Raw genomic sequence first — 25884 nt, forward strand, 5'->3', positions numbered from 1 at the left:
TGGGTGAGAGGGCAGTTGGCAGGTTGTATGGGCACTGTGCACGCCTTTTCCCATAGCCCGCGTCAAATGCAACTGAACCCTGACCCCAGCGGGTCTTCACTCTCAAAATCGTCGTGGAAAGCAATTCAGCCTGCCAGACCCTATTCAGGACAGGACTTTCCACTATAGGAGAAAAGAACACCTCCACCCCAATTGTGGATGCTGGCCTTCCCTTTGTCTGCTGGTCAAGCAGGGTCGGACGACCGGCCGCCACTAGCTAGAACAAGACTTCCGAAAGCTTATTCAGCATGGGATCTGACCCCAGGATCCAGTGCTGACTCACATGGATCAAACGCTGGGAATCTCCGGGGGTTCTCTTCCATTGAGGTTTTCATCTATTGAAATGTACTCTTTTCACAACTCAAAATGACAGTTTTCCCCCCCTAAAGTTGGATGCCACAGCAATGGTTTCCAAATTCAGGAATCCTAGAAGAGTTGCATCCATCTCCTGTAGAGGTTGGGTCCATTTTCTTCAGCATCTTATTATCAAAGGTTACTGGGTTTTATCTCTTGGAGCTGGGTCAAAATGGAGTTAATGTATGGCAGCCTTTGTTTGGGAAACACTGCAGAGACCTGTGTGAACCTTTTGTTGGCAATTAACAGCAGGCAGTAGCTGTTATTTCACTGAAATTATTCATTTATAAATACTAATACTTTTATTGAAAAAAACTACATTTAATCTCTTTTTTCATTCTCAAACCATAAAGGACCATACACAGGAATATATGCAAAAACAGCATCGGTTGTGGACTTTGCTGAAAGTGCTGAAATTTATCATGGGTTCAGGGTTACGAACAAAGGCAGAAGTTTCATTATATCGCTCGGATCACCCATTAGAGCTGTCACATTTCATTAAAGTTCAAACATTCGCTCCAGCGTGGGGAAACTTTGAATTTCAATGACCCTCTCCAGTTCACTGTTTACATTCTAAAAGCTCTTCAGATCCATAGACTCTAGCAAAAAAAAAAAATCTTTATAGTATTAGAAGTTGTTTGCCTTTTGTCCATCAGAATTTGTAAAATAAATTACTTTAGATTTTTTTGACTTCTAGGTAAATTCATTAAAGAAATATTGTTACAAAAAAGATTGAAACTAGCAAGCCAAGCAATGTCTGCAAATGTCAGCTTCCGCCACCAAGTTTCTAATGAACCTGGAGTCACAATATAAAATCCCAAACTGTATCAGCATATCAGGATATAAAATTCATTCATTCATTGGTATAAAGCACGAACATATACAGGTCAAAGCCTTGCACCTGGGATGACACCACATAAGCAAGTATAAAAATATGAATTGAAAGTTTCTTTAGGAAGTTGATGCATCGTAAGTAACTATTGATTCTTTGTAGGCAAACATGTGGCTTAATATGCCTCTAAAGCCCGTGAAATTTTATCACTCTGGCAGCAGATTTCTTTATAAGCATACATAGTGTGCTTTGCTTGTTAGGGAAGAATAGAGATATTCTTCGAAATGTGCCTTATCTGAATACATCAAAATATACGCTGTAGTGTATATTTTGTAGTGTAGCGTTTTGTTGTTTGTTTTCAGTTTTTCCTCGAAAATATATTTTAAACAGTGTTTTTGCCTTTTAATATATACATGGAAGCTAATATGCCGAGACATACATTTACTGTGGGCACTTGAGCAGTGAATATTGAATTTTTCAAAACACATGGAATGTCAATGTACGTGAAGGGCTTGTTTGTGAAGGTGCTACTATATGGATGGAACAAGACTGGTGATTAAGATCCCAATGTGGAGCAGTGGAAGGCACATGTTTTAATTTTTGTTTCCTCACCTTTATGGAAATTTATGAAATTGCTGGTTTCATTTTTATTTTTTGTAGGGGACTCTTAATGCATTGATGGCATAATTCATGTTTCTTTGCACATTGGAATTTTTTTCCATGCTGGTACATTGTGTGGAATCATGAAATCAGCGGTTGTACCTATTTTTGTCATGACTACTTACAAATATACTGTTTTATAATCCAACATGACTAAAATATACATTGTTGGCATCCTTATTTAAAGTATTTGGGGCCAACTGGATATATCCGAAGAGCTTGATTTTTATCAGGCAAAAACGTCTCTGTTTTACACCCATGCATTCCCATTTTGTCTCAGCTTTTCTGCGTAAGGAAACCATTTCACACCCTTGCAATTAACAATTGAGGGCCAGATTGTTTGTGTTGGTTGTTCAGTATTATGATAAATTGTGTTATTGCTTATTAAAATGCTTTCTTGTAGATAATTATCTAAAGATTTTATATTACACCTTGTTTTCCTTGATTGTGGTTGTGATCTCCATTTAGACAAGTTGACTCTGAGATCTGATCTCCAAATCAAACCAAAATACCTTAGTGACCTCCTGCTTGCAGATAATATCTTATTGATTTATATACCCATATTTCAGTAGACTCTAAAATACAAAATTATTAAAGCTGGTGCAAAATCTGTTTAAGGCAGGTATAAATTGACCCTTGATTTATTCTGAACTTCTTTATGTATATTTTTGTACCTGGAAAATTTGGTTTCAAAACAACAAAAACAGCAGAAGTATTAATATGTATGTAGTAATTATACATAGAAAATAAAAAAATAATATATAGATTAATTAATCCAAGAAAGTATTTAGTTTGTGTGATAGCGGGTGGTTTTGTGTGAATGCGTCTATAGGGTCCAACTCAATGCATGGTTTAAATCTTTTGCAGAAGGGGAGCACTTTGATTGTAGTAGCGTGTGTTGAAGCAGAAGCCTGCTGCAGCTTTCAAGCTGGTCAACTGTCAGGACTGGAGCATGAAAAAGGGAGCCTCAGAGTGAAATGGGTGGAGGGCGAGGAGGAGGGGTGGCTTGTGACAGACCTCCTGGGTTTTGAGGGCCCTCTGTGTGGGCTGCTACAGCACGGCAGGCTCCTTCAGAAGAAGAGGACAGAAAGGGTGGGCTCAAGTGAAGGTCCCGACACATTGGCCCCTGTAGCAGGGAGCGCGGGCAGAATGCCAACTCACCCGTTCATTTTCTCATAGACCAGATGTTCCTTGTCAGGGAGCATTTGGCCTTTAATAAATTGAGTTGCTTTATCTGTAATGTGGCAGGGCAAACATGGGCAACCTGTTTCCTACTGCGTACATTTCTAGGATGCCGCTCTTCCTTAAATCGTTTTTTATAATGGGGCAAATTATGGTGAAGCAGCAAATCCAAGAGTTTATCAGTCAGAATAAACAAAACAATTTTTTTATTTAATTTCAAGCATTTAAGTGCATTTCATTGCAAGACACAAAATGTTCAGTTGTAAAATATTACATTTGTTTTTTTGCTTAGAAATGAATCAAAACTGATTATTTAAAAACCAGAAACACACATAAGAAAAAAAATGAAGGAACATTATTAAAAAGGGAATAAGAGCAGTTGCAGAAAGCATTTCTGTTGCTACCTCAGTCTTGTAAAGTTTGGATTATTTATGCAGAATCTGGAGTGTTCTTTTAGTCAGCCAAAATCCTTCAAAAACTTAAACGAAGGTCCCCATTGTACAGAAGGGCTGTATTGTATTTTCATGCTCATCCTCTGAACATATCTTAAAATTAACTATATAAAAGAAAGGAACAGCATTGTGTAGAAAAAATGCTCATTGTTATAAAGAGCTTGCTTCAGGAATCTGTTGCTGTCCCTTGTGCATCCTTGATCTACAGCACCATGGAGGACAGATCTGATCTGGCAGTAATGCCTTTGAAGTGAAGTGTTCTGCAAGTGAATCACATTGAATCTGCACCGAGGTGAACCTAAGGGAGCACCCGTGGTCTCACCTGTGTGGAACAGAACAGTAAATCTAAAGACTGCTCAGAGCTGTTTTTTCCCGTGACACAGGGACTTGGATTGCAGGATGGCCCCAACTCTTTTTACATACTTCCAAGACTTTTACAATATCCACAGCAAATGCAAAATTAAGCTTGTCCTCTTCCTCTTGCTTCTGCATTTGTAAATGCATTGCAAGTTTTATCCTAGGCCAATAATTTTGAATTATATTTTGGTTTAAGCAAGAAACCAATGAAAAGGAGCTAAAAACAAAACATTATCTTTCTGTGAATTTTATTTTATCAGAACATCTGTGGAAGATGTGGGAAGGGGGGCTATAAAGAATTACAACAGAAATAATACTGCTATTAAAAATAAATGCATACAATGTTTCTTTCTGCATCACTCTGGCACGGGACATTTTTAAGTTTGTTAATGTTGTGCAGGCAAAAGAAAGATGCCATAGAAACCTGTGTATTATGAGACTAAAAAGATGCCTCCTGGTCTAGGATAACATTGGAAGTTATTTCCATTAGTATTGGAGGGGGAAATAATATCATGCAAAGTGGCTGATTAATCAATTTGTTGTTTAGTTGATCCAGTCCAAAATGGCAACCATTGTTGTTTTTTTTAAAAAAGCTGAAAATTAAACTATCAAGGCTTTTCTGTCTTCAAGACATTTGTAATCCAATGAACTGATTTCATTGGTGTGGATTTGTGTATAGATGTAGCTAAAAACAGAAATTTATCCTATGTTGTCTAATAATTTTACCAAATTTGGGCATAGATATAATAAAAAAAGAACTGAACCAACCACTGAGCCCTGTAGTACTCCATACCTCTAGAGTGGGAAAGCATTTATCATCAATATGAACAAACTGAAATCTCCGTAGTAGCTCATATAAAGCTTGGATGTGCAGGCTGTTGTAAATTCTTACTTTGGGAATATGTAGCCAATGTTTGACTTTAGAAATATCCTATGAATATCATTCTGTTATAAAATCATCTTACTTGCTCATGTGAAATTCATGCACAGCACCATTCTTGCGGTTTTTATGCTTGCTTTTGTTGCATAGCTTATTAGGGGATGGAGAGACTTTGCATAACAAAATTAAATCATATAGAAAGGTTAACTAAATTAAAAGGTTAGATTAGATTTATTAGATTTGATTTGATTTAGTTCAGGAATACTATATTTATACCAGAGGGAAATTAAGAGCGCATTCACACTCCTCCAGGTCCTGCAAGTGATCTACGCCAGGGTCCAGATAAACCGTGCCGAGACCTGTCTGTTGTAACTGTGCCAGGGTACGGTTCTCTAATCCTTTTAAGGGTCCGGGTTGGGTTCACACCTGTGTGGTCCACTCCAGAAACCGGACTCTGGAACAGTACAAAGCGTTCCAAAGGTTTGGTGTGAAAGCTGTAAATTATTCAGTGGGGTTTGTAATATCTCGCAGATTTTAAGAATAGCTTAAGGTATAGTTATTTTGCTATTTAAAAATTGATTCAGTGGCATTATAACTGATTGGAACACTTTTTGGGAATCGCTAATACTCGTATGAATTGTAGTAATATTTAACCTAATTTTCCCCCAAAAAAATCAAAACAAAAAAACAAAAACATCTGAGCCTTCCGGTTTTTCCTTTTTGTTTGGCATTGGTGGCTCCTCTGTCTTTATATTTGACGTTTTCAGGAAGCACCTTAATTTTTTTTTAATGGGATTCAAACAGAACATATAAGCAGCTCAAACATGCATTGTGTAAAAAGCGACATTTCAAGTGTTTGCTTCATATTTGCTTGTCATTTACCGTATTTTCCGCACTATAAGGCGCACCGGATTATAAGGCGCACCTTCAATGAATGGCCTATTTTAGAACTTTTTTCATATATAGGGCGCACCGGATTATAAGGCGCATAGAATAGAAGCTACTGCAGTCAAACGTTTGACTGGGGTTGCGTTATGCATCCACTAGATGGAGCTGTGCTAAAGAGAATGTCAACAAAACAGTCAGATAAGTCAGTCAATCAAACTTTATTAATACACTACAAACCAGCGTTCTGATAACTCCATTCACTCTCATGGTAAGGTCTCCTCTACATAGAATTCTATTGAATAGAGCCAACCGCACGTTAGGAATGCATTGGAGTCTATGAAGTTGAAGTTGAAATCAAACGTTAGTTAAAACGTGAAAGGGAACTTTTTCCTGATTCAGTAAACACGTAAAAGAAACAGTTTGATGCACTAAATCAAACGTTAGTACTGTTAACCTTTCCTGTTTCTGTCCCCTGACCGTAGTCTGATGACACAGGGGAGACGCTTTCTCCAGGGCCGAAGTTACTAGTTTCCTCGGGGTTAACTCCGTCACACATACGTTGCTGAGTTGAGCATGAAGAAACAGCATCAAAACACTGAGTTGTTGACGAGATTCGGGGTTCTTTTTAATGACTTTGCAGCACGTAAAAACACAGGGCTTACAGACTCATACACCGCTGCTCCGGTCGCCGTCTCTACCCACCCCACACACACAATAATACCTACGTCACTCCTTCACTCTTGATTCTCAGCTACGGCAGCACACAGCGCCACCTCTGTCCGGAGGAGTAATGTCAACATCTTCCATACACACACACGAAACATACACCCCACACACTGAGCTTCTAATCACATATAGTTCAGGCAATTCCTGCAACAGTACATTCAAACGTTATACACACACAAGTGGTGTTGGACTAGGAGTAAGCACAGTACAGGTGTTTACCGCTATTACTTCGGCGACGCCCCTGACTACGGTAGCCGTAATGCTGCAAGCGGTGCGGCTTTGTAGTTTACCAGTCGTACTGAAACATTTTGACAGAGCGCCGTGTACAACCAGTATGGATCAACCAATTAACCAATTGATCCATATATAAGGCGCTCCGGATTACAAGGCGCACTGTCATTTTTTGAAAAAATTAAAGGTTTTTAAGTGCGCCTTATAGTGCGGAAAATACGGTAATAAAGATTTTAAGCTTTTGCTGTGGTCGGTCAACACTGAGAAATTTTATGTCTGTTTGTAAGAAAATTTTCATGCCATGAGCGACTGATGCTACCTATGTAAAGGGAATATGTCTTCAGAGGTAAGTAAACTAGTAAAAGAAGTTAAATAGAAACATCAAAGGTGGTACTCTTTAAACAACATATCTGCGCTAAAGCAAGCACTTTCACTGAACAGGTGATTGGGTCATTATCTATCTTGAGTAAAACCCGTGACAGTAATCCTCTAAGATGCAAAACCTTTGGTCCATAATTGAAGGTGTTACACCCATGCTTAAATAGGCTTTAGGTTTTACTTACTGGTCAGTGGGCCGTTTCATTTGACACCTCCGTCAGTTTGTGGTGCAGTGTTTGTTATTTCACGAGCTTCCTAAGTGTTCCTCTCCTGGGGACCTCCAGGCCCTCTCATGTCTTTAAGACTCTTTAGGTTAGCTGGAAAAGCAAACAGAAGCACATCTATTATAAGGTGAGGGAATCTCATATTACCCTTCAATTTCAATGCAGTCGCCAGTGTGGGCCACTCTCATAGTGACTGATATCTTCACAGGGGCCAACATGTCAAGGGATGGTGTAATTGATTGTCTTGGATATTTGAGTATGCCACTTTCCCTTGTGGAGAGACACCCTAATGCTTTCTTCTCCAGTCATATAGTTTACATGTACTAAGAGGCTTTGACACAACAGTAAAGCTTGGACACTGAACGCACATATGTGGACAACACACATGGATTCTATATCTTGGCTCTTAAGAGAAATGTTCAGCTAGAGAAACCTCTCTAGCTTTTTGAGTTTTAGCAATTGCCTGCAGGATATCGGTGTTTAAAGAATAACCTGCCAATTTAAGTATGTCTTTGTCACTTTTCTTAGTAGTAACTCTTAAACAAGATTTAAAAATCAATATTCCTACAAGTAAACATTTTGTAAAATTCCTTTTATAATCTTATTATTTAAAGAAGAAGGGACTGTAAGTTTTATGATTCAATTTAGTCCTGGCAGTTTTTCCTAGGCTTTTGGAACCTAAGGCCTCTAGCAGAGCTAAACTCAGCAAAACAGCTGGTCCCAAATGAGAAATTAAGAGCTGACAGAAGACGTCATCAAGCTCTCTTTCACAATACCTTTCTGCTGTAGGCAAATATGCCTCTGTTACATCTGGCTTCACTGTTACCCTCTGCAAGAACTTACTCCCAAGTTTGTGAACATAGCACAAAACCACTGAACCATAGTAGCAGCTTTTATCAGTATGATCCTGAGCATTGTATGTTAATGTCATTCTGTTGTTTTTGGCCTCTGCCATTACTCTCTTAAAAAGATTTATTCTCACAAACCTTACTGCAAAATCACTGTAGGAAGCATACAGGGTACTGATAAAATGAATGCTCCAAAACATAAGCACCATTTACTATTTTTGTGACACCATTCTCAGAATATCTTTTTTTTTGCAGTGATGTGTGATAAATCTTCATAGCCTAGGTGTGGTCTAGATTTAGCATTATACATGGTGTTTGTGGAAGACCTCATAACCAATTTGTAGTTGTTTAGCACCTCCATATTGTTTATCACACATGGCTTTCCACAAAAAATGTTTTTCATTGTATCTCTATGACATCTGATTACTACCAAAGACTAAATACCAATGCCAGGCATTGATGTGATTCCCCTAATTTGAGTTGGGTAAAAACCCATATTCTGTTTCCATTTTTGAGCCTAAAGCTGCTGAAGATTGTAACATCATGGAGTACGACTTCAGTCACCACAATTTTTACATCATTACCTCATGCATTTACTAGGGTTTTGGTTTCATAAAATAGGCTCTAAGTGGCACCAAGGATTCCCCAGTTTGATTGTATTTTCTCCATTAGGTAGAAATTTTCTGTCTGAACAACTGAAGCAGTTGATTGTTTTCTGCTTATCCAAGGTCAGGTCATGGCAGTAACAAATTCTGGAGGGAAACCCAGACCTCTCTCTTCCTAGTTACAATCTCTAGGTAGGAAATTCCAGGTTGTTTCAGACCAAAAAGCGTTCCCTCCCAGTGGGACATACCTGGGAAACCTCCGAAGGAATGTATTCAGGAGGCAAGCTATTCAGATGCCTGAATCTCCTCAGATGATTCCATTTTGAAAGGAAGCAACAACCATTTCTATCTGTAAGGCTGAGGCGGTCACCAGTGGATGGTTGTTTCAGCCTTAAATTTTTTTAAGTCATGATACATATCTCATGATTATAGGGTTCAAACATGGATGGACCAGTAAATTTAGAGCTTTGCCTTTTGGCTTAGCACTTTCTTCCCCATTAACAGAAATTAGTGCAGGACATGGTCCTAATGCATCTATACATCTTTAACTCCATCCTACCGTCACACATGACCAAGCACCCAAGATACTTGAAACCTTCTAAGTGAAGCAGACACTCACCCCAGACCACCGAGGTACAGGTTTTGCTTTGGTTATGCTGGGATCCATGGTCACACTAGCCATTAGATCTTTGTGTAATTTTTCATTTACCTCTTATCACACGACTGGATATATCAAAGTTTGATTTAGAATATGCCATTTAACATTTGACAATGTGATTTAGATGCAAATCCTCTATAGATGGGAACACAAGCATGAGTAAGCTTAGGCTTTATTGGCGTCCTATTCTTTTATGGGACTGAAGACGTGGTATAATGTGCACTGGGAATTTTTTTATTTTAAGTGGGTTCTTTAATACAATGAGAAGCAGTAGTTAGGAGCACATTGGAGAGTTTCAGGCTAGATTTTTTTGTTTGTCAGAAGCAAGAATACAGACATATGGGTTGTGCCACACATCTTGTCTGAGACATGTCTAGTTTTTTACCATGTATTTTCATCATACAGCATCGTATATAAACGATCTTCTTGTCTGTCTGTTCAGCCCTTTTTCTGGCTGCTGTCTCTGGTTAGTTTAGTTGGTCAGGTGGCTAGAATAGAGCTCTGTAAAGAGCCAATAAAGCTCTTTAAATTCTGCAAGGATGTCCTCTTGACTTGGCACGATGCCGACTGTGGCCATCACATGAAGTAATCTGGCATAAGTCATGGAGCCACTGAAAGCACGTGCCATGCATGCCCCATTGCCATCTTAAGTAGCCTGAGGTATTCCTGCCAGAGTTGAAGCTTAAGCTTAGCTGACTAACCATGCAGCTACTGGGTCACAAACTGTCAAACCGAACAATGTATAGCTAATGAGAAGACCTTTTCCACAGACTCGTTTTCCATCTTGGTCATTTCTGGGCTGACTATTTTAATCCACTTATAAAATTTATGATGACAGTTTTAAATACTTCTAGAAAAAGCTTACAGACTCCTCAGCCAAGTTTATTTGAGTTGCTGTCCTGCAGAAACCCCAGAGACAAATTTAGGTAACTTGACATACTTTGCCAAGTTGCCTAGCACCTCTACCTCATTCTTTTAAGTCAGGTGTTTATGTGACATTAGCTTGTAGTCTCCACCAATAGCTGGCATACCAGTGTGAACAAACTTTAGTTTCTGTGTTGCCAAAGTTAACTAATCTTCTAATGTTAAAGAGGTGAAAACAGAAGGACAGTCCGTCAAATCTCAAAGTTATTGCAGGGTTGTAAACTTTCATCTCAGTCAAAGTAGTTTGGCTAAGATGTAGTTACCTACCCAAAGTTTTTCTTAACTTTGATTCCTCTAAAATCAGAAGGATTGTTATTGTTGTTGTCAGAGACTCGTTTAATGTTTTTGACACCCTTATATATGCATAAGCCTCTTTCTCCCATGTACATTGTGAGGCCCCTGGACTGTATGACCTAGAAGAAGCTAGACTGGGTGACCCAGTGGTCATCCTGGAAGCCATCTGGCAACCCACGTCTTGTGTGGCTTACCCATCCCACTGCCTCACGCAATTCCTTAAGCAAGCATAAGTGTGCTTAGGCTGACTTAATCTCAGGGAAACTGGTTTGGACCACACTTGTTGACTTTCAGACTGGATACACACCAGCTGTTAGGTCATGGGGTTCCTTTAGGCACGTAAAAACTGACACTTGTTTTCAACTGCATGTTCTGTGCGTCGTAGGATTTAAATTTGAAATCTTAACTCACTGTCGGTAAACTTTACTATTAAATACTAATTTTAATACCACAGCTTCATACGTTGTACAGCATCATTGGTTGGATGGGTTATGTTTTGTAGAAGGCTGATTGATGTTCAGCCTTCTACAAAATGTTCAGCTGGCCCATAAGGCAAGCAGGGGAAGTGAGAGAAGCCATATCCTTTCTTCACAGGGGTCACTCTTGAACTCTTGACTGTCTGCCAGTGCAGGGGCCACTGTCTTCCAGAAGAGGGCCTTGGCTACAGGCAGGCAAGTCAACCAACCAGCCAGCCAGCCAGACAGGCAGCCAGTCATGTCGTCTGCAGTATAGGTCTGGGGCTACAGCCTGGACTAGGGCAGCTCAAGTTACCCAGACAGATTTGTTAACACTGTTTGGGTCCACTCAGCTTTCTAGCCAGGCTTCTGAGCCAAACATGGCTGAGGTGACTTAATCTGTCATTAAACTCACATTACACCCGAACAGAGACTCTACTCAGGGGGCAGAGACGGCACTCACTCTCCCACTCGCTGGCACGGCTGGCTGGGTTTAGGCAGACACAAAGAATACATCCACCTTCCTCCTCCTTCCCATCATCTTCATGCCACACACCATGGCACAGCTAGACAGCGCAGCACAGTCTAGACAAAAGCAATTTCACTTGAAGTTGAAAAGTCATTTGGCTGTGTGATGGGTGTCTGTGTGGATTTCCCATTCTTTGCTGTTTTCTGTTGTTATACATCTGCTTTTTAAAACAATGTGCGTTCGAAAATGTTTTTCTTCAGTTCCAAATGTAATGCGCATGTTATTTAAACAACTTGCAAATAAAACACTAATTCCATTGTTTGCTTTAAAGAACCAGATTTAAATTCTATTTACCTTCTATTAGCTGAAAATGACAAATATCAAATTTTATAAATCTGAAATTGAATAATGTTAATTTTAGGCTTTGAAGGGTCTTAAATACAGCCAGATTTTCCGTAACAGGTCTAAAATGTGTATAAATATTAATTTATTGCTTCTTTCATCAACGTTTTTAAAGAATGAGCTTGTGGCAATTGTTTGTTTTGTTATTTCTTGCTCTGGCCGAGTATTTAAGACGCTATTCTTTCACAGAAATGCTCACCCTGTGACACTGGGAAGCAATAAGCCCTGTGAAAAGAACATAACTTGCAAGTCTGTGAAGGAGTTCTGCCTTAAAAACTAACCTACTGGTTTACAATGTTATGTTTAGGTAACTAAAATCTTAAGATTATTGTTTCATTATTTACTATCAATTCTCCATCATTGAAAAGTGTGTATGTAAAGAGGTTTAGTTGATAATAGCGATTTTAATAGTTTTATTAGTCAAAACCTGTAGCCTGTTATGAAGCTCGTTATATACTAGAGGAAGGCATTAAGGCATTATATAAAAATGTATTTTTCCGTTCTCGTTGAATTAGTTACAATATTTCAAAGGTTGAGTTTAATTTCAGTAACCACAACCAGCCCCTATTATTGCCAAACCCGTATATTTAAAAATCACCAAATAGAACCTCAATGACAATATGAGGTAAGCCAAAATATTTTATAAAAGCAACACATCATGCCCAAATAAAAAAAAAAAAACAATTCAAGAACAGATTGGAAAGAGAAATTATTTACAAATGGGGAAAACGTGACAATTTGGTCCACCTTCCCAGGAATGGCCAGCCTACCAAAGTTATTACAAGAGTGCACTGAATACTCATCCAGGACAACATTGAAAAGCACAGCAAACCTCACTTGTCTCACATAATTTGAGTGTTTTATAGTTTTTGATCTAAAAAAAAGATCCATGGTCGAGTTTTAGGGCTAAAGCTACTGCTGACCAAAAAACGCAAGGCCTGGGTTATGTTATGACAAATAAAATATATTGATGATCCCTATGACTTTTGGGCAAATACTCTGTGGACTGAAGAGACAAAAGTAAAATGTTTTGAAAGATTTGCATCCATCCATTGCATCATTGCTGTAAAACTGTAGAACACAGTATGCCAGACAAAAAACAAAAATCATAAAACAGTACAACGTGGTTAAAGTAATGTGATGGTTTTGTGCTGCTTCAGAATCTGGGCAATTTGACGTAGTTGATGTAGCCATGAATTGTGCTCTGTGGCAAAAAAAATCCTGAAGAATGTCTGGCCATCAAAAGCCCACCATCAAGTCCAAGCCTGAATAGCTCAGGGTTTTGCAGGGTCCTAGTCAAAGTCTGTGGATGAGGTGCTGTAGCATGACCTTAAATAGACTGTTTATGGCCAAAAGCCCTCCAATGTGACTGAACTAAAAGTTCTGCAAAGAAGAGTGGGCCAAAAAAACACCTGATGGCAGTTGTTCAAACCGGTGGCAGAAACGTTTTCACGAGTTGGATTGTATCGCTTTATTTACCTAATAGAGTAGATTATCATTTGAAAACTGCTTTATTTGAGCTAATGTTTGATATAAAAATGTCTTTAGTGATCTGAAACATTTAGGTGAGACAATAAAAGCAAAAACAAAGAAAAAATGACATGAATTGCTGAAGCTATTAGGTTAAACTTAAGGGGTTTTCCATAATTCATGTAGCTCTTAAATTGAGCTTCCTGAAATTTGCAGAAATTCTATATTTTTTCTGATGTTTTCCAGTTTTTTATTTGAATTACAACTAACTACTTAACTTTATAATTGCTACAATATATGAGACTACAACTTTACCAAAATGGTTCTCAAAATAAGCATGAAAACAGGGTGCAAAATTTGATTGGTATTTAGTATTTTTCTCGGAGATATTGTCAGTAAGCATTTGTCTTTGCACATTTGTTACCTGTTATCAGGCAAACAGGAGGAGATAGCTTAAGCAAACCTTCCTTTGCTCTCAGCTTGAAAATGTCAGGTTCCCTAACAACCTGCAGGATGATCAGTTGGTCTGGAACGTTGTTTCCCTCTGCCTGAGATTTGTTTTTACCTAACAGCTGGTTCTGGTTCCTCCTCAAACCTCGCTGCGCCCTCACTGTCAAGAGCTGCCAAAAGCCTGCATATGAACTTTATAATCAACCGTTACAAAGAGCAGTGCCAAGCCAACACGGCAAATACTTTTCACATGAAGCGGCTGCTTTGTTTCATTTATTTCTCATCTGTTTAACTGTGTTTTTATTTGTTGGTTTATACCGTCGTCAAGACAGTGCTGCAAAATCAAAGATGATTTTAACTCCTAATTGGCTGAAATGTGATGAAACTTATCTGAACACATACCACCTTCTCATCTCTAGGGTTCCTTGACAGTCTTAAATAGTCTGGAAATTGCTTTTATAATTTTCCAGGCCTGTATTTGGATGACAAATAGAAAAACCTTCCAGACATTAGGGCTCCTTGTTAAGACAACAGTGTTGTGATTATTAATCTGAGAATATTATTTTATATTTAATATTAATATTTTATCAAATAATATTTGGGTCTGTTAAGGGCTGTCCTGTGAATACCAGCCCATTAAGGCGATGGTAGTAGGACAAAATAGAAAGGTGTGAGACGAGCTCTGACATTATTGAACAGCATAAACTCTGCACATATATGGAATGAATTCACACAATTTCTTAAAATACAAGAATTTATTAACAAAAATAAGTCAACTCAAAGTCTAACATATTTCAATCAACAAACTCTCTACTATGCTAAAACAATCCAACTAAACTACCAAGCAGAATTAAAGAATAATGAAGACTAATGGCTATGTACAATATAAACAAGTTGATTAACGATGATTGAAAATCATGACTGAAAGAGTGATGCAACATTACCATGCAATGTTTATGTTTGAGAACCAAGGATTATCTTGAAGAATCTGGAAATGAAGTTAAATTAGTCTTGGAACTAAATTAGGCAATAATCAGCAAATGTTTAGACAACCATTCACAATGCAAGATCAGATAAAATATCATTTTAATAAAATAATGTTTTAAAGAATGATCTGCTGAATAAAACCAATCTTCTGGATGACTAATTCTCAACAGTGTCTGATTAGCTGCCTTCATTTATTCAAATAATATTTGAAGAAATATTATTAAGGGGATATTTTGGAAAGAGCCAAATCTTTCTGGAGGAATGGGGCTTAATGGTGTTTACTTAGTTATCAAATCTAGTAAATGATGTTTAGGGACTATTATTCACTAGCTTGAAAACTAACAACCTTTCTGTTAAATACTCTTCAGTAGCAAGCACGTCTTCTTACCGGTTAGCAGTTGAGCTAACAAAAGAAGCTGATAGCTTAGCACCAGAAACAAACACATACCTTTAAAATATCTCGGTTAATATAAGGGTTAAAATGCATAAGCGCGGACGGCGTGTTATGATCAATGTTCTGTTTAAAAATCACACTTCAAATAAAAAGTTTGTCTTAACTTTAAAAACATACAAAGAACACAAACCGGCACATGTGCTGCAGATGGCCTGCTAGCACTAAGGTAGCCGAGTTTCACACAGGCAAAACTTCTTAAAATGAAAAACGTTTAGATCATTTCATTCTAAATCTGTCTCTGCCCAAAACACTTAACCTCATGAACCATGGTGAGGAAACGTTGTCCAAGGGCGAAGTTTGAAGAAGGTATCCACAGTCAACAAGCGGTTAGCTCGGTAGCTTCGCGGATGGTTGAAGGTGCGTTCGCTCTGTGAACAAAAGGGTTAGCTCCGGAGCTGTAGCTGGGCTGCCCGTCCTGTCCGCTGCGGTCTCTACTGTCTTCTTCCAGACTGGGAGACCGCGTCTTTGCAGGGGGTTTCTCTCGAACACCGGTTGCTCCTACAGGGCTCGGAGAGAGAGTCAAACAATGCTTGTATCTTAATTACCCCCCTCATGAAAGAAAATACCGGATACACAGACAGTATTTCATTCGTACTTAACTTTGCATATGATCGATGATCATGTGACATCCTTGCATCCAGTTGAAGAGTTTATGTCTGTTTGCCAGCAAAATACATTAGCGCGCTGGGCCTCCCCTGACCGGTCCCACTAGAGGCCGTGTGGAAAGAGGGCGGATGTAGCAACAGCTGTGCTTTTATTTGGGTAGTGGCGTCACAGGAAGTCCGCAGTTATCCCGTTTCCTGGCTGTGCCGGAAGAAGGTTAATGCACTTTATTTTGAAGGTTCCAGAAAGTTCCATACCGGTGTTTAATGTTGGAATCCATGGCTGTCGGTCCAAACAAGAAGCTCTTTACATTGATTTATATTTTAATGACATGCGTTTGTCAGAGCACTCCTTGAATTTTTAAGACGCTTATTAGGCAAGGCAAGTTTATTTTTACAGTGCATTTCAGCAACAAGAAAATTCAAACGTTGTCTGGCAGCTTACTTAGTGTCTCAAATGAAGTAAAATATATTGGTCATTTGTCAGATGATAACATTTACCGTCAGTGTCATATGTGGTACGCTCAAGCTAATGTAGTATCTCGGAAGTTTGGATTCTGTTCTCCTGAAGTCAAACTGAAATTGTTTAAATCATACTGTACCTCACTGTATACAGTTCACTTATGGTGGAATTATAAAAAGGCCAGCCCCACAGATTGCAAGGGGCTTATAATGGTGCATTTGGATTTTTGTTGAAAAAGCCCAGATGGACCAGTGCCAGCAAATTGTTTGTGCCTGCTACTGTCAGCTAACTGATGGCTGTTTTAAAAAACTTTATTATCAGACTCATTCAGTCGACAAATAAACTTATACATAGAGTCATCTTACTACTAACACTGAATATAGTGCAGTTCGTTATTCCTATGTAATTTGGAAACATTGGTATAACTGCCTCCTGAAAGTTTAGGTATTAATGATTTGGATGTTATTTATGGTTGTCTTTTATTGTTGTTTGTTGTTTTTGTATGATGGACCATGAGTCTGCAATAAAATCTGATCTGATCTGATCTGATCTAATCTATAGACTGACTTATAAACTAACAGAAGTATTTTAAAGTCTATTCTCTGAGATACAGGGAACCAGTGTAAGGACTTTAAAACTGGGGTGATGTGCTCTACTTTCTTAGTTTTAGTGAGGATGCTGGCAGCAGCGTTCATGAACAGCTGCAGCTGTCTGATCGACTTTTTAGGCAGACCTGGGAAGACACTTTTGCAGTTATTAATTGGACTAAAGATAAACACATGGATGGGTTTTTCAACATCCTGCTGGGATAATCGTCCTTTAATCCTGAAAATGTTCTTCAGGTGATAGACTTAGTGATTGTTTTTATGTGCCCCTGGAGGTTCAGGTCTGAGTCCATCACTACACCCAGATTTTGGGCCTTATCTGAGGTTTCTAGCTGTAGTAACTGAAGCTTTGTGCTGACTCTTGATCGCTCCTCCTTTGGTCCAAAATAGTTACTTCCGGTTTGGTTTTATTCAACGGAAGATAATTTTGGCACATCCACACATTGATTTCTTCTATGGATCTAGTCAACACTTGAATAGGTTCATAGTCACCTGGTGACATTGTAATGTAGAGCTGTGTGTCATCTGCGTAGTTATGGTAATTTTCCTGTTCATGACCTGACTTTGACAGAGGATGAAGATATTGTATAGGAGGGGCCCAAGGATGGAACCTTGGGGAACCCCACGTGTGATTTTTCATCAACTACTATGTAAAGTTATCCACTTCAAGTTAGACTCAAACCAGCCAAGTGCTGTACCGGACAGCCTGACCCAGTTCTCCACTGGCTCTAGTAATATACCATGATCGACATCATCAAATGCTGCGCTGAGGTCCAATAATACCAGCACTGTGGTTCTTCCACAGTCTGCATTTATGTGGATGTCATTGAACACCTTGAAAAGGACAGTCTCTGTATTATGGTGAACACGGGAACCTGACTGGAAGACGTCAAATCAGCTGATCATTGTTAAAATGGTATTTAACTGTTAAAACACAGCCTTTTTCAATAACATACATACATGGGAGATTTGAGATGGGCCTGTAATTTTGCAATAGCAACTTGTCCAAATTATTATTTTTTAACAGAAGTTTGATAATTGCTCTTTTTAATGCCTGTGGGAAAAGGCCTGACAACGTGGAATAGTTTATTTGAATCAAATCAGACGCTGCGACAGGTAAAACCCTCTTAAAAAAAGCTGTGGGTAAAACATCGAGACAGCAGGAGGAGCTAAGTTGATGTAGAATTAATTTTTTAATTGTTGGTTAGACACATCACTGGTGATGGACTTGATATTGATGTACAGACTACCCTTCTTGCTAGAGTTTTCTTAAAATTACCCATGTCTCCTTACAGGAATATAGAAAGACAATATGTAATCTGCTTATTAAATGCTTTAATAGAAGTTTCACTGGTTTATCACGCCCACTGACCACACTGTTCAAACCAGTTAAAGCCGCTCTAGGCTGACACGAATTTACTGATATACTGTGGTTCGTGCTCTGTCTCATGTAACAAGACGGGGTCTAGATTATATAATGATGTGTGCTCCTTTTGTTCGGGTTCCACCTAATTCATCCACGAGAGGAAAAAGATTGAGCCCTCGGTACCGAGTGTTGTAATATGTTTCTGCATTTCTACATAAAATATTCCAAATTTAGTTACAGAGTTGTTGTATGTCATTTATTGTTTAAAGGGTAAATGGAATTTCTTTGCCTTGAAAAAAGGACTTGAGTAACCAAAGCGGAACAGTTACATTCTAATCTTCTGAATTTTCTCAATGAAGAAGTTAGCAATTTCATTGCAGTCCCTGGTAGAGGGATGCTACAGACACAGGAGGGTTTGTTAACCTATCGACCATAGCAAACAAGCCATGAACATTATTAATGTTGTTGATGATGATTTCAGGAAAGAACAATTCCCTTGCATTTTTCAGTTATATGAAAACATTTTGTTTTTGTAAGGAATAGACTGAGAACATACAGATAAATGCTCTCAGTGCATGCCTTTAAAACTGAACAAAAAATGGCAATTTTACAACTTCTCACGTCAGGGTCTCAAACTAAAATTGGTTCTTAAATTGGATCTGTTTTATATTCCAGACACACCATTGAAACTCCTGAATAAACCTATCAAAGATAACTAACTGTCCTGGAATAATCTAGTCCATATTCGAAAAGTCCAAGTGTTATACACATTGAATTAGAGCAGATTGAAATTAGTCCAGAGGCAATAAAATAAATAAATAAAACAATGTCCTTTACCACACTGCCAAATTGGAAGCATTGTATTGTTTCTTTGACTTGTGAAACATATAGAAAACAAATCCCAACAAGGCGTATCTTTTGTTCTTGAATGTAAAAAAAAAAAAAACTGCTGAAAAAATGTACACATTTGAGACTGAAAAAAAGAATGGAAGACAGGTGGAAAATGTGGAGGAATCTGCTATTGTGTGTTTTAGCAGTGTAATTTGAACAGGTGAAATATTTTGGAAGAAAATCTACACTGTTCAAAATTAACGCTGTTTATGTTTTATTAACATTTTCAATTTTACAAAAAATAGCTCAGTGCAAACTTGAGGACGTTACAGAAAGTAACGACTATCAGGTGTAATCATTCAGTCAGTAAAACAAAAAACCTTTATGTATCTGAGAGGCCAACTCAGGTGCTGTGTACTGCAGATAAGGATCCCAGATTGAGTTGAATTTTGGGTTGAGCTGTTTGGTGGTATTGAAAATATAATATAGTTCCTTAGCCCCAGCAGTCCAATATTTCAACATCTTTGTGCAAGACCATGTACAATGAAAATAATCACTGATTACAGTTTCCATTTAATCAATTACATTTCCAACAGAAAGCAGAGATACTTTAGACTGAATTGATTTTCTATTACAAACTAAAAATCCTTGCAGCCATGTCCCATATATCCTAACAAACCTCAGGTTCTACAGAGATGCCCATATCCTTTTCCCAGCCTGTTTTGCAGCCACTGAAGCAAATGGAGTGTTGGAGAGCAGTGCCTTATGAAATACCGTAATAGATTTCTTACCATTATGAGTACATTCTATAGATTTGATAAATCATCATTTGTCAATGTGGTATTACTACTTATAAAATGTATAATTTGCAAGAATCCACCCTCTCCAAACCAAGCTGCTGCTGTGCCTGCTGGAAGGACAACAAAGACCCATTCTAAATGCTGTTTATTGTATGTTTATTTTTGTCTGCAGATAAAAAAATACTTTGAGCTGGAGCCTCTGGCGCGTGGAAAGCGTTGGATCCTAGAAGGCAGTGCCACCAACGACATGGAGGCAGTGAAGGAGAGTTTTGGTCAGTTCATCAACCTGTTGGAGGACAAGGAAACGGAGCCCGCGAGGATATGATGCTAACACACGTTAGTGGTTTTCGACTGCCACATCCTGCCGGTGCCCACGTCCACACACCCGAGCAAGCGTAGACACAAACACACCGAAAACGCAACAGATGTCGGCCACTCTTTGTGATGAATATTGTATGTTGTCCTCCCTCTGCCGCGGCCTCAGTTTTCACATCGGAAGAGTGAGCCGGAGCATCAGTCAAGCAGTGCAGACTGACAGAAGAGAGCCACCTTTAAAACCACCCAGGCACAGAGAAAAGTCCCTGGAGTCTGCCAACAGTAAAAACATTGTTTACTACTGTTTGTGCCATTGTGATATGATCAAAGGCACTCAGGACATTTAGCAATTCTGTAGTCAGCATTTAACACTAACACACTCTCTTAAACGAGCACACACACAGACAGACATGAAACTGAGCGGAGCCCACATTGATATGTTTAGCATCTCCACCTATTGCTTTGCAGGATGTTTGAGTGAGAACGGCTGATTTTCTTTTCCATTGAGAAGTACGGCACTGCTGTTAAGTGTGCTTCTCCCTTTGACTCTCCAACAACACATGCTGTTGTGTGACCGGAGTGCATAGTGTTAAGCCCTGCCTTCTGTACGGTAGTTACTTGTAATCTGAGTAGCCTAGGCTGAGTATCTCATGGACTATTATGTACATGCAAACAAGCATTTTGCTGTGTAACCATACACAAGTACAAACTACTAACTGACTGACTGAGAGCAACATTGGGAGAATGTCTGAAAGCCTTTTATAAATGTGCTATTTAGGTTATACTTTATAGCTAATGTATATTAACCTCATAAAGCAATGTTCTGATTATTTTTTTTTTTATATATATATTTGTCTGTCTCAAATCAAAGACCAAAAAACAGAAGAAAAGAAAACAAGATGATTGATTGGGGCACAACATGGAGCATTGTGATGAATTTTGTCTTTGTAGTGTTGACCAATGTCAGGTTTCTTTCATTTTTACTGTATTTCTTTTCCTTTCCTTTCTTATGTGACACAACCTCAACAACACTGGCTGGTGACTGCAGTTTCCCATCAGGCCGGAATATAAACTATCAATCAGCCGCAGCAACAGCTGCATCTGACAAGTCCCTGTCCGACACCCTAATGCTTTCCAACTGTCTGGAGACCCCCCTCCAACCCCCTGTCTGCTGTTTATCACGCATACACCCCCCACCTCGTCCCGAGCAGATCAAACTGTGCTCCACTTTCCCGTCGCTGCTCCATGAGCTTTTTTATCCTCAGATGCCGTTTCATGTGGACTCCATACCATTTAGGACGAGTCGCCTTCATTGTGCCACAGGTGTTGGTGTTATCTCCAAGAATGAAAAAAAAATCTGGTTTGTTTATTTAGTTGTCATTGTTTTTCTTAGGTTTTTAGAGTTTTGATTACTCCTTGTACCTGATAGGAAAACTGAGTGAAATTGTCTGCTTGAATGCAAAAACGGATCTTTAAATCAGGGATTAAACCAGAATTGGACTTTTTTTTTATGTCGTCTGCTCACAACAATCATAAATATGTGCATTCAGCTGTGCATTGTGTCCAACGTTAAAATTAAACTTTTAAAATTTAAAACAAATGTTGTATTTTGAGCTGTTAATGTGGCTGAATACTGTGCTGAGTTTAAGGTTTACATGCATTCTTGAAGATACACTATATTGCCAAAGGTAATGCGTCAGTTGCCTTTACACACATGAACTTTAATGACATTTGATTCTTAATCCAGAGGGTTTAATATGATGTCTGCCCACCCTTCCAGCTGTAGTGACTCCTTCCTTAATAGAAGCAGTCTGCATGCCTAGGTGCTGGATTTTATACACCTGTGGCCATGGAAGTGGTAGGAACACCTGATGACCTGGATGGGCGTATTTTTCCTGCTTCTTCTGATTCGTCCTGTGGAAATCAGAGACAATAATCAGAAAAACCCAAATGGACGAGAGGAGGTCAAGCCAAAGTTTTAAGGTAAAACCAATGCGATCAAAGCAGAGTAGCTGAAGAAACTTTTGAGTAGAAAGGTAACCACGTGAGACAGATTACTAATTAAATATGCTTGACTATGAGACTATGATCCAGGCTTGTTTGTCACAGTTCCAGGGGCCCCGTGTACAACAGGTGGGCACTCATTAAAACACTTTCCTGCCTTTTTCCACACAGAATGTCCGATTTATCATTTATAGAGTAACATTTGAAATGTGTACAGCCCCACCCCAGCTTTAATGCCGACATACCCACATTTTTGGGGTTATTAGCCCATTGGCTACTCTCACAGAGATTGCTGGGAAACTATTAATGATCTGAAAGCAATTGTTGATACTAGAGACACATGAACAATCATTACATCCAAATTGGTGGATATTAAAGCATGCTCAAAATGGCGCAGAAAAACAGATTTGAGAGCAACAGCTTTAGACGTATGAAAGGAGATTGTAAATGATGCAGTGCAAAAAGTAGGCTTGCTAAGCGCTGGAAAATACCTGGAAACTGGTAATTAACTGTACATTTAGGGTATTTAGAAAAGAAAACTATGATACCCAAACATCCATGTAATATTTGTAAATTAAACATTATACCATGCATCAAATATATTTACCCAGTAAATTTATCACATTTGCCCTCTTTATGTAGTCCATGGACTCAAATATGTAGCCTGAGTTGTGTGTGAAGGAGGAATGTACAGTGTAGCTTTCACCTCACCTAAATGCCGTCTCCATGTTGAAAAGTGAACAGAGATCGAACCTCTCTGTTGCCATATTTATACCCAAGGGAAACAGAAAGTTATGGATCTCTTATTAAAAGTTTCTAGACACCTAAAGAAAAGAAAAAAAGGTAAATTACAAAGAAAAAGGGTCAATCACAAATTGCCTTAGTTAAATTCTTTTTATGGGAATTAGTTCAGTAATTAAGACCCAGGGAGTTTGTTTAAATCAAGTATTTCTTCTTCAGCTCAATAAATGTACTCAAATATTTTGGATTGTTTACAATATTTACTTCTCCTGGATCAGTACAGGGTATATCCTGGGTTTCATGATTTCGTGTGTTCCTGCAGATATTTCCCCTCAGCGTCTCTGATTTGTGGACCAAGGTGTCCTGGGGAAATCTGAGACGCTGAACGACAATCAGGAAAACACAGATCAACCAGGAGAGTTGGAGCCAAAGTTTGAAAGTAAAAACAAAACAAACAAAAAAAAAGCGATCAAAGTGGAGCAGCTGAAGAAGGGTTTGAGTGTAAAGTTAACCGAGTAAGACAGGAGTTCCTGATGAATATAGTCGACTCTGTGCTGTGTCTGGCTCCCCTTTTCTTCTCCTTTTGCCCTTCTTCCCTCTCTTTCAAATTGACCGTGTGGCTTTAATACAATGTGTGTCAAGCAGGTTGCCCTGGCGACTCTTTGATCCTGTTTTCCAGTCTCTGCCTCTGGGGCAGACGTGCTTCTCTTCAGTCTGCTGCACACCGGCTCTGGAAGCTGTTGCAGCTCTGAGACAAACCATGGGCTGCTGCGCTCATCTCACCCCCACCCATCTCTTTTTCTTCACTTTCTCTTTATTTTATTTTATTTTTTTTGCTTTCGCACTCACAGGTTCACTCCATCCTTCTGTCTCGCAGCCCTCCCTCAACGTGGGCATCCAGGGTGCCCAAGGGAAGGGAAGGGAAGCAGCCTGGACCTCAGTGAAGCAGCCCTCCCACAAGAAGAAAAGAGAAGGACAACCATGTCTGTTTGTACAACATATTTGTTTATTTGCCTGAAGAACATGCAGCCAGTCCTCTCCTCCTACTCGCAGCTCTTACCTGCTCTCCATGTTGTTATTGCTGGTGTCTGTTCAGGGATGCCTGTTGGTTGCACACACCCTCCGGAATTGGTGCTGTTTTGTATTGATGCAGTTCAGATTTTTCTGTCGAGTCTGAATACCTGAGACGTGCTGTTTATTGCGCTGGATACAGTATCTTAAGAAACATTCAAGTCTCTACGTGCTTATTTTTTTACAAATGACGAACATGAGCCATAATTAACAGCTACCTGTAGGGCAGAAGAACACAGAGAACTAATTGCTGGCACCAGTATAAGGGAAGTGAGGGCCCTGAAGGGCCATTAAGAGAACGAGTGAGTCAGAAAACCGCAAAGAAGCAAACAGAACTTAAGTAGCTGAGATCAAACCTCCAAACTGTGTAGTTGTGCCGCCCTTATCATAGTTTATCATCTGTCTCCCTGGTTTCAAGCTTCACACGTCACTATCTGGGCTTTTTTTTCTTCTATTTGTACACAGTGTGTACAGTGCATACACTTAACAACAACATGAAGTCAAGTGGGGAGCGGATTCAAACCTGGGCTGCACCCTGTTTAATACTTTAGAAAATCCAAGACTTTATAATGTAGTAGCAGAGACATCTAAGGTAATAAAGCTCAGTGGGTTCTGGGAAATTTTTTTTCTGTTTACAAAATTTGGGCTTTTTTAGCACAACAAAAGGAGTAATATGCAAATAAAAGTTCACTCACTTGTGTAATTCCAATTGTAATCAAACAGACAAAACATTTATTGATTGCTTTTTCTTTTTTTGGGAGGAAAATAGTGTTGAATGAAGGACAGCGGCATCCAGAGTTTTTGGCACTTGTATTAAACAACACAAATTCTCCACTGTACTTAACAGTGGGCAAACGCTATTTTTCCTGTAGCCGTTTCCTATGTTATGAGGATCCACACACATTACCATCTTGAAGTGTGGCTAAATGAAATGGGTCTCTGTCACAGCATACTTATACAGTACAGACCAAAAGTTTGGACACACCTTCTCATTCAAAGAGTTTTCTTTATTTTCATGACTATGAATATTGTAGCTTCACACTGAAGGCATCAAAACTATGAATTAACACATGTGGAATTATATACTGAACAAAAAAGTGTGAAACGACTGAAAATATGTCTTATATTCTAGGTTCTTCAAAGTAGCCACCTTTTGCTTTGATTACTGCTCCACACACTCTTGGCATTCTGTTGATGAGCATCAAGAGGTAGTCACCTGAAATGGTTTTCCAACAGTCTTGAAGGAGTTCCCAGAGATGCTTAGCACTTGTTGGCCCTTTTTCCTTCACTCTGCGCTGGTCCAGCTCACCCCAAACCATCTTGACTGGGTTCAGGTCCGGTGACTGTGGAGGCCAGGTCATCTGGCGCAGCACCCCATCACTCTCCTTCTTGGTCAAATAGACCTTACACAGCCTGGAGGTGTGTTTGGGGTCATTGTCCTGTTGAAAAATAAATGATGGTCCAACTAAACGCAAACCGGATGGAATAGCATGCTGCTGCAAGATGCTGTGGTAGCCATGCTGGTTCAGTATGCCTTCAGTTTTGAATAAATCCCCAACAGTGTCATCAGCAAAGCACCTCCACACCATCACACCTCCTCCTCCATGCTTCATGATGGGAACCAGGCATGTAGAGTCCATTGGTTCACCTCTTCTGCACCGCACAAAGACACGGTGGTTGGAACCAAAGATCTCAAACTTGGACTCATCAGACCAAAGCACAGATTTCCACTGGTCTAATGTCCATTCCTTGTGTTCTTTAGCCCAAACAAGTCTCTTCTGCTTGTTGCCTGTCCTCAGCAGTGGTTTCCTAGCAGCTATTCTACCATGAAGGACTGATTCACACAGTCTCCTCTTAACAGTTGTTC

The 25884-nt window shown here is 39.2% G+C and overlaps 1 protein-coding gene and 1 long non-coding RNA gene across 2 annotated transcripts in view; one reads left to right on the forward strand and one right to left on the reverse strand.

The window, feature by feature from the left end:
• The window catches only part of arl15a (ADP-ribosylation factor-like 15a), a 92834-nt gene extending 71033 nt beyond the window's left edge, over positions 1 to 21801 (forward strand). The window contains exon 5 of the mRNA XM_047380946.1: positions 20059 to 21801. Within this exon, the coding sequence (XP_047236902.1) occupies positions 20059 to 20211 (153 nt within the window). The 3' untranslated portion in view covers positions 20212 to 21801. The remainder of the gene's footprint in view (positions 1 to 20058) is intronic.
• A 100-nt stretch (positions 21802 to 21901) lies between these two features.
• Positions 21902 to 24110, reverse strand: LOC124877805. Its single transcript, XR_007040608.1, has 4 exons — positions 24007 to 24110; positions 23796 to 23897; positions 22917 to 23029; positions 21902 to 22115 (listed from the first exon to the last, which is right to left on the reverse strand). It is a non-coding gene; the product is annotated as an uncharacterized LOC124877805 (long non-coding RNA).
• Positions 24111 to 25884: the final 1774 nt, after the last annotated feature.

Source organism: Girardinichthys multiradiatus, chromosome 12, assembly GCF_021462225.1.
Source record: "Girardinichthys multiradiatus isolate DD_20200921_A chromosome 12, DD_fGirMul_XY1, whole genome shotgun sequence".
NCBI lineage: Eukaryota > Metazoa > Chordata > Actinopteri > Cyprinodontiformes > Goodeidae > Girardinichthys > Girardinichthys multiradiatus.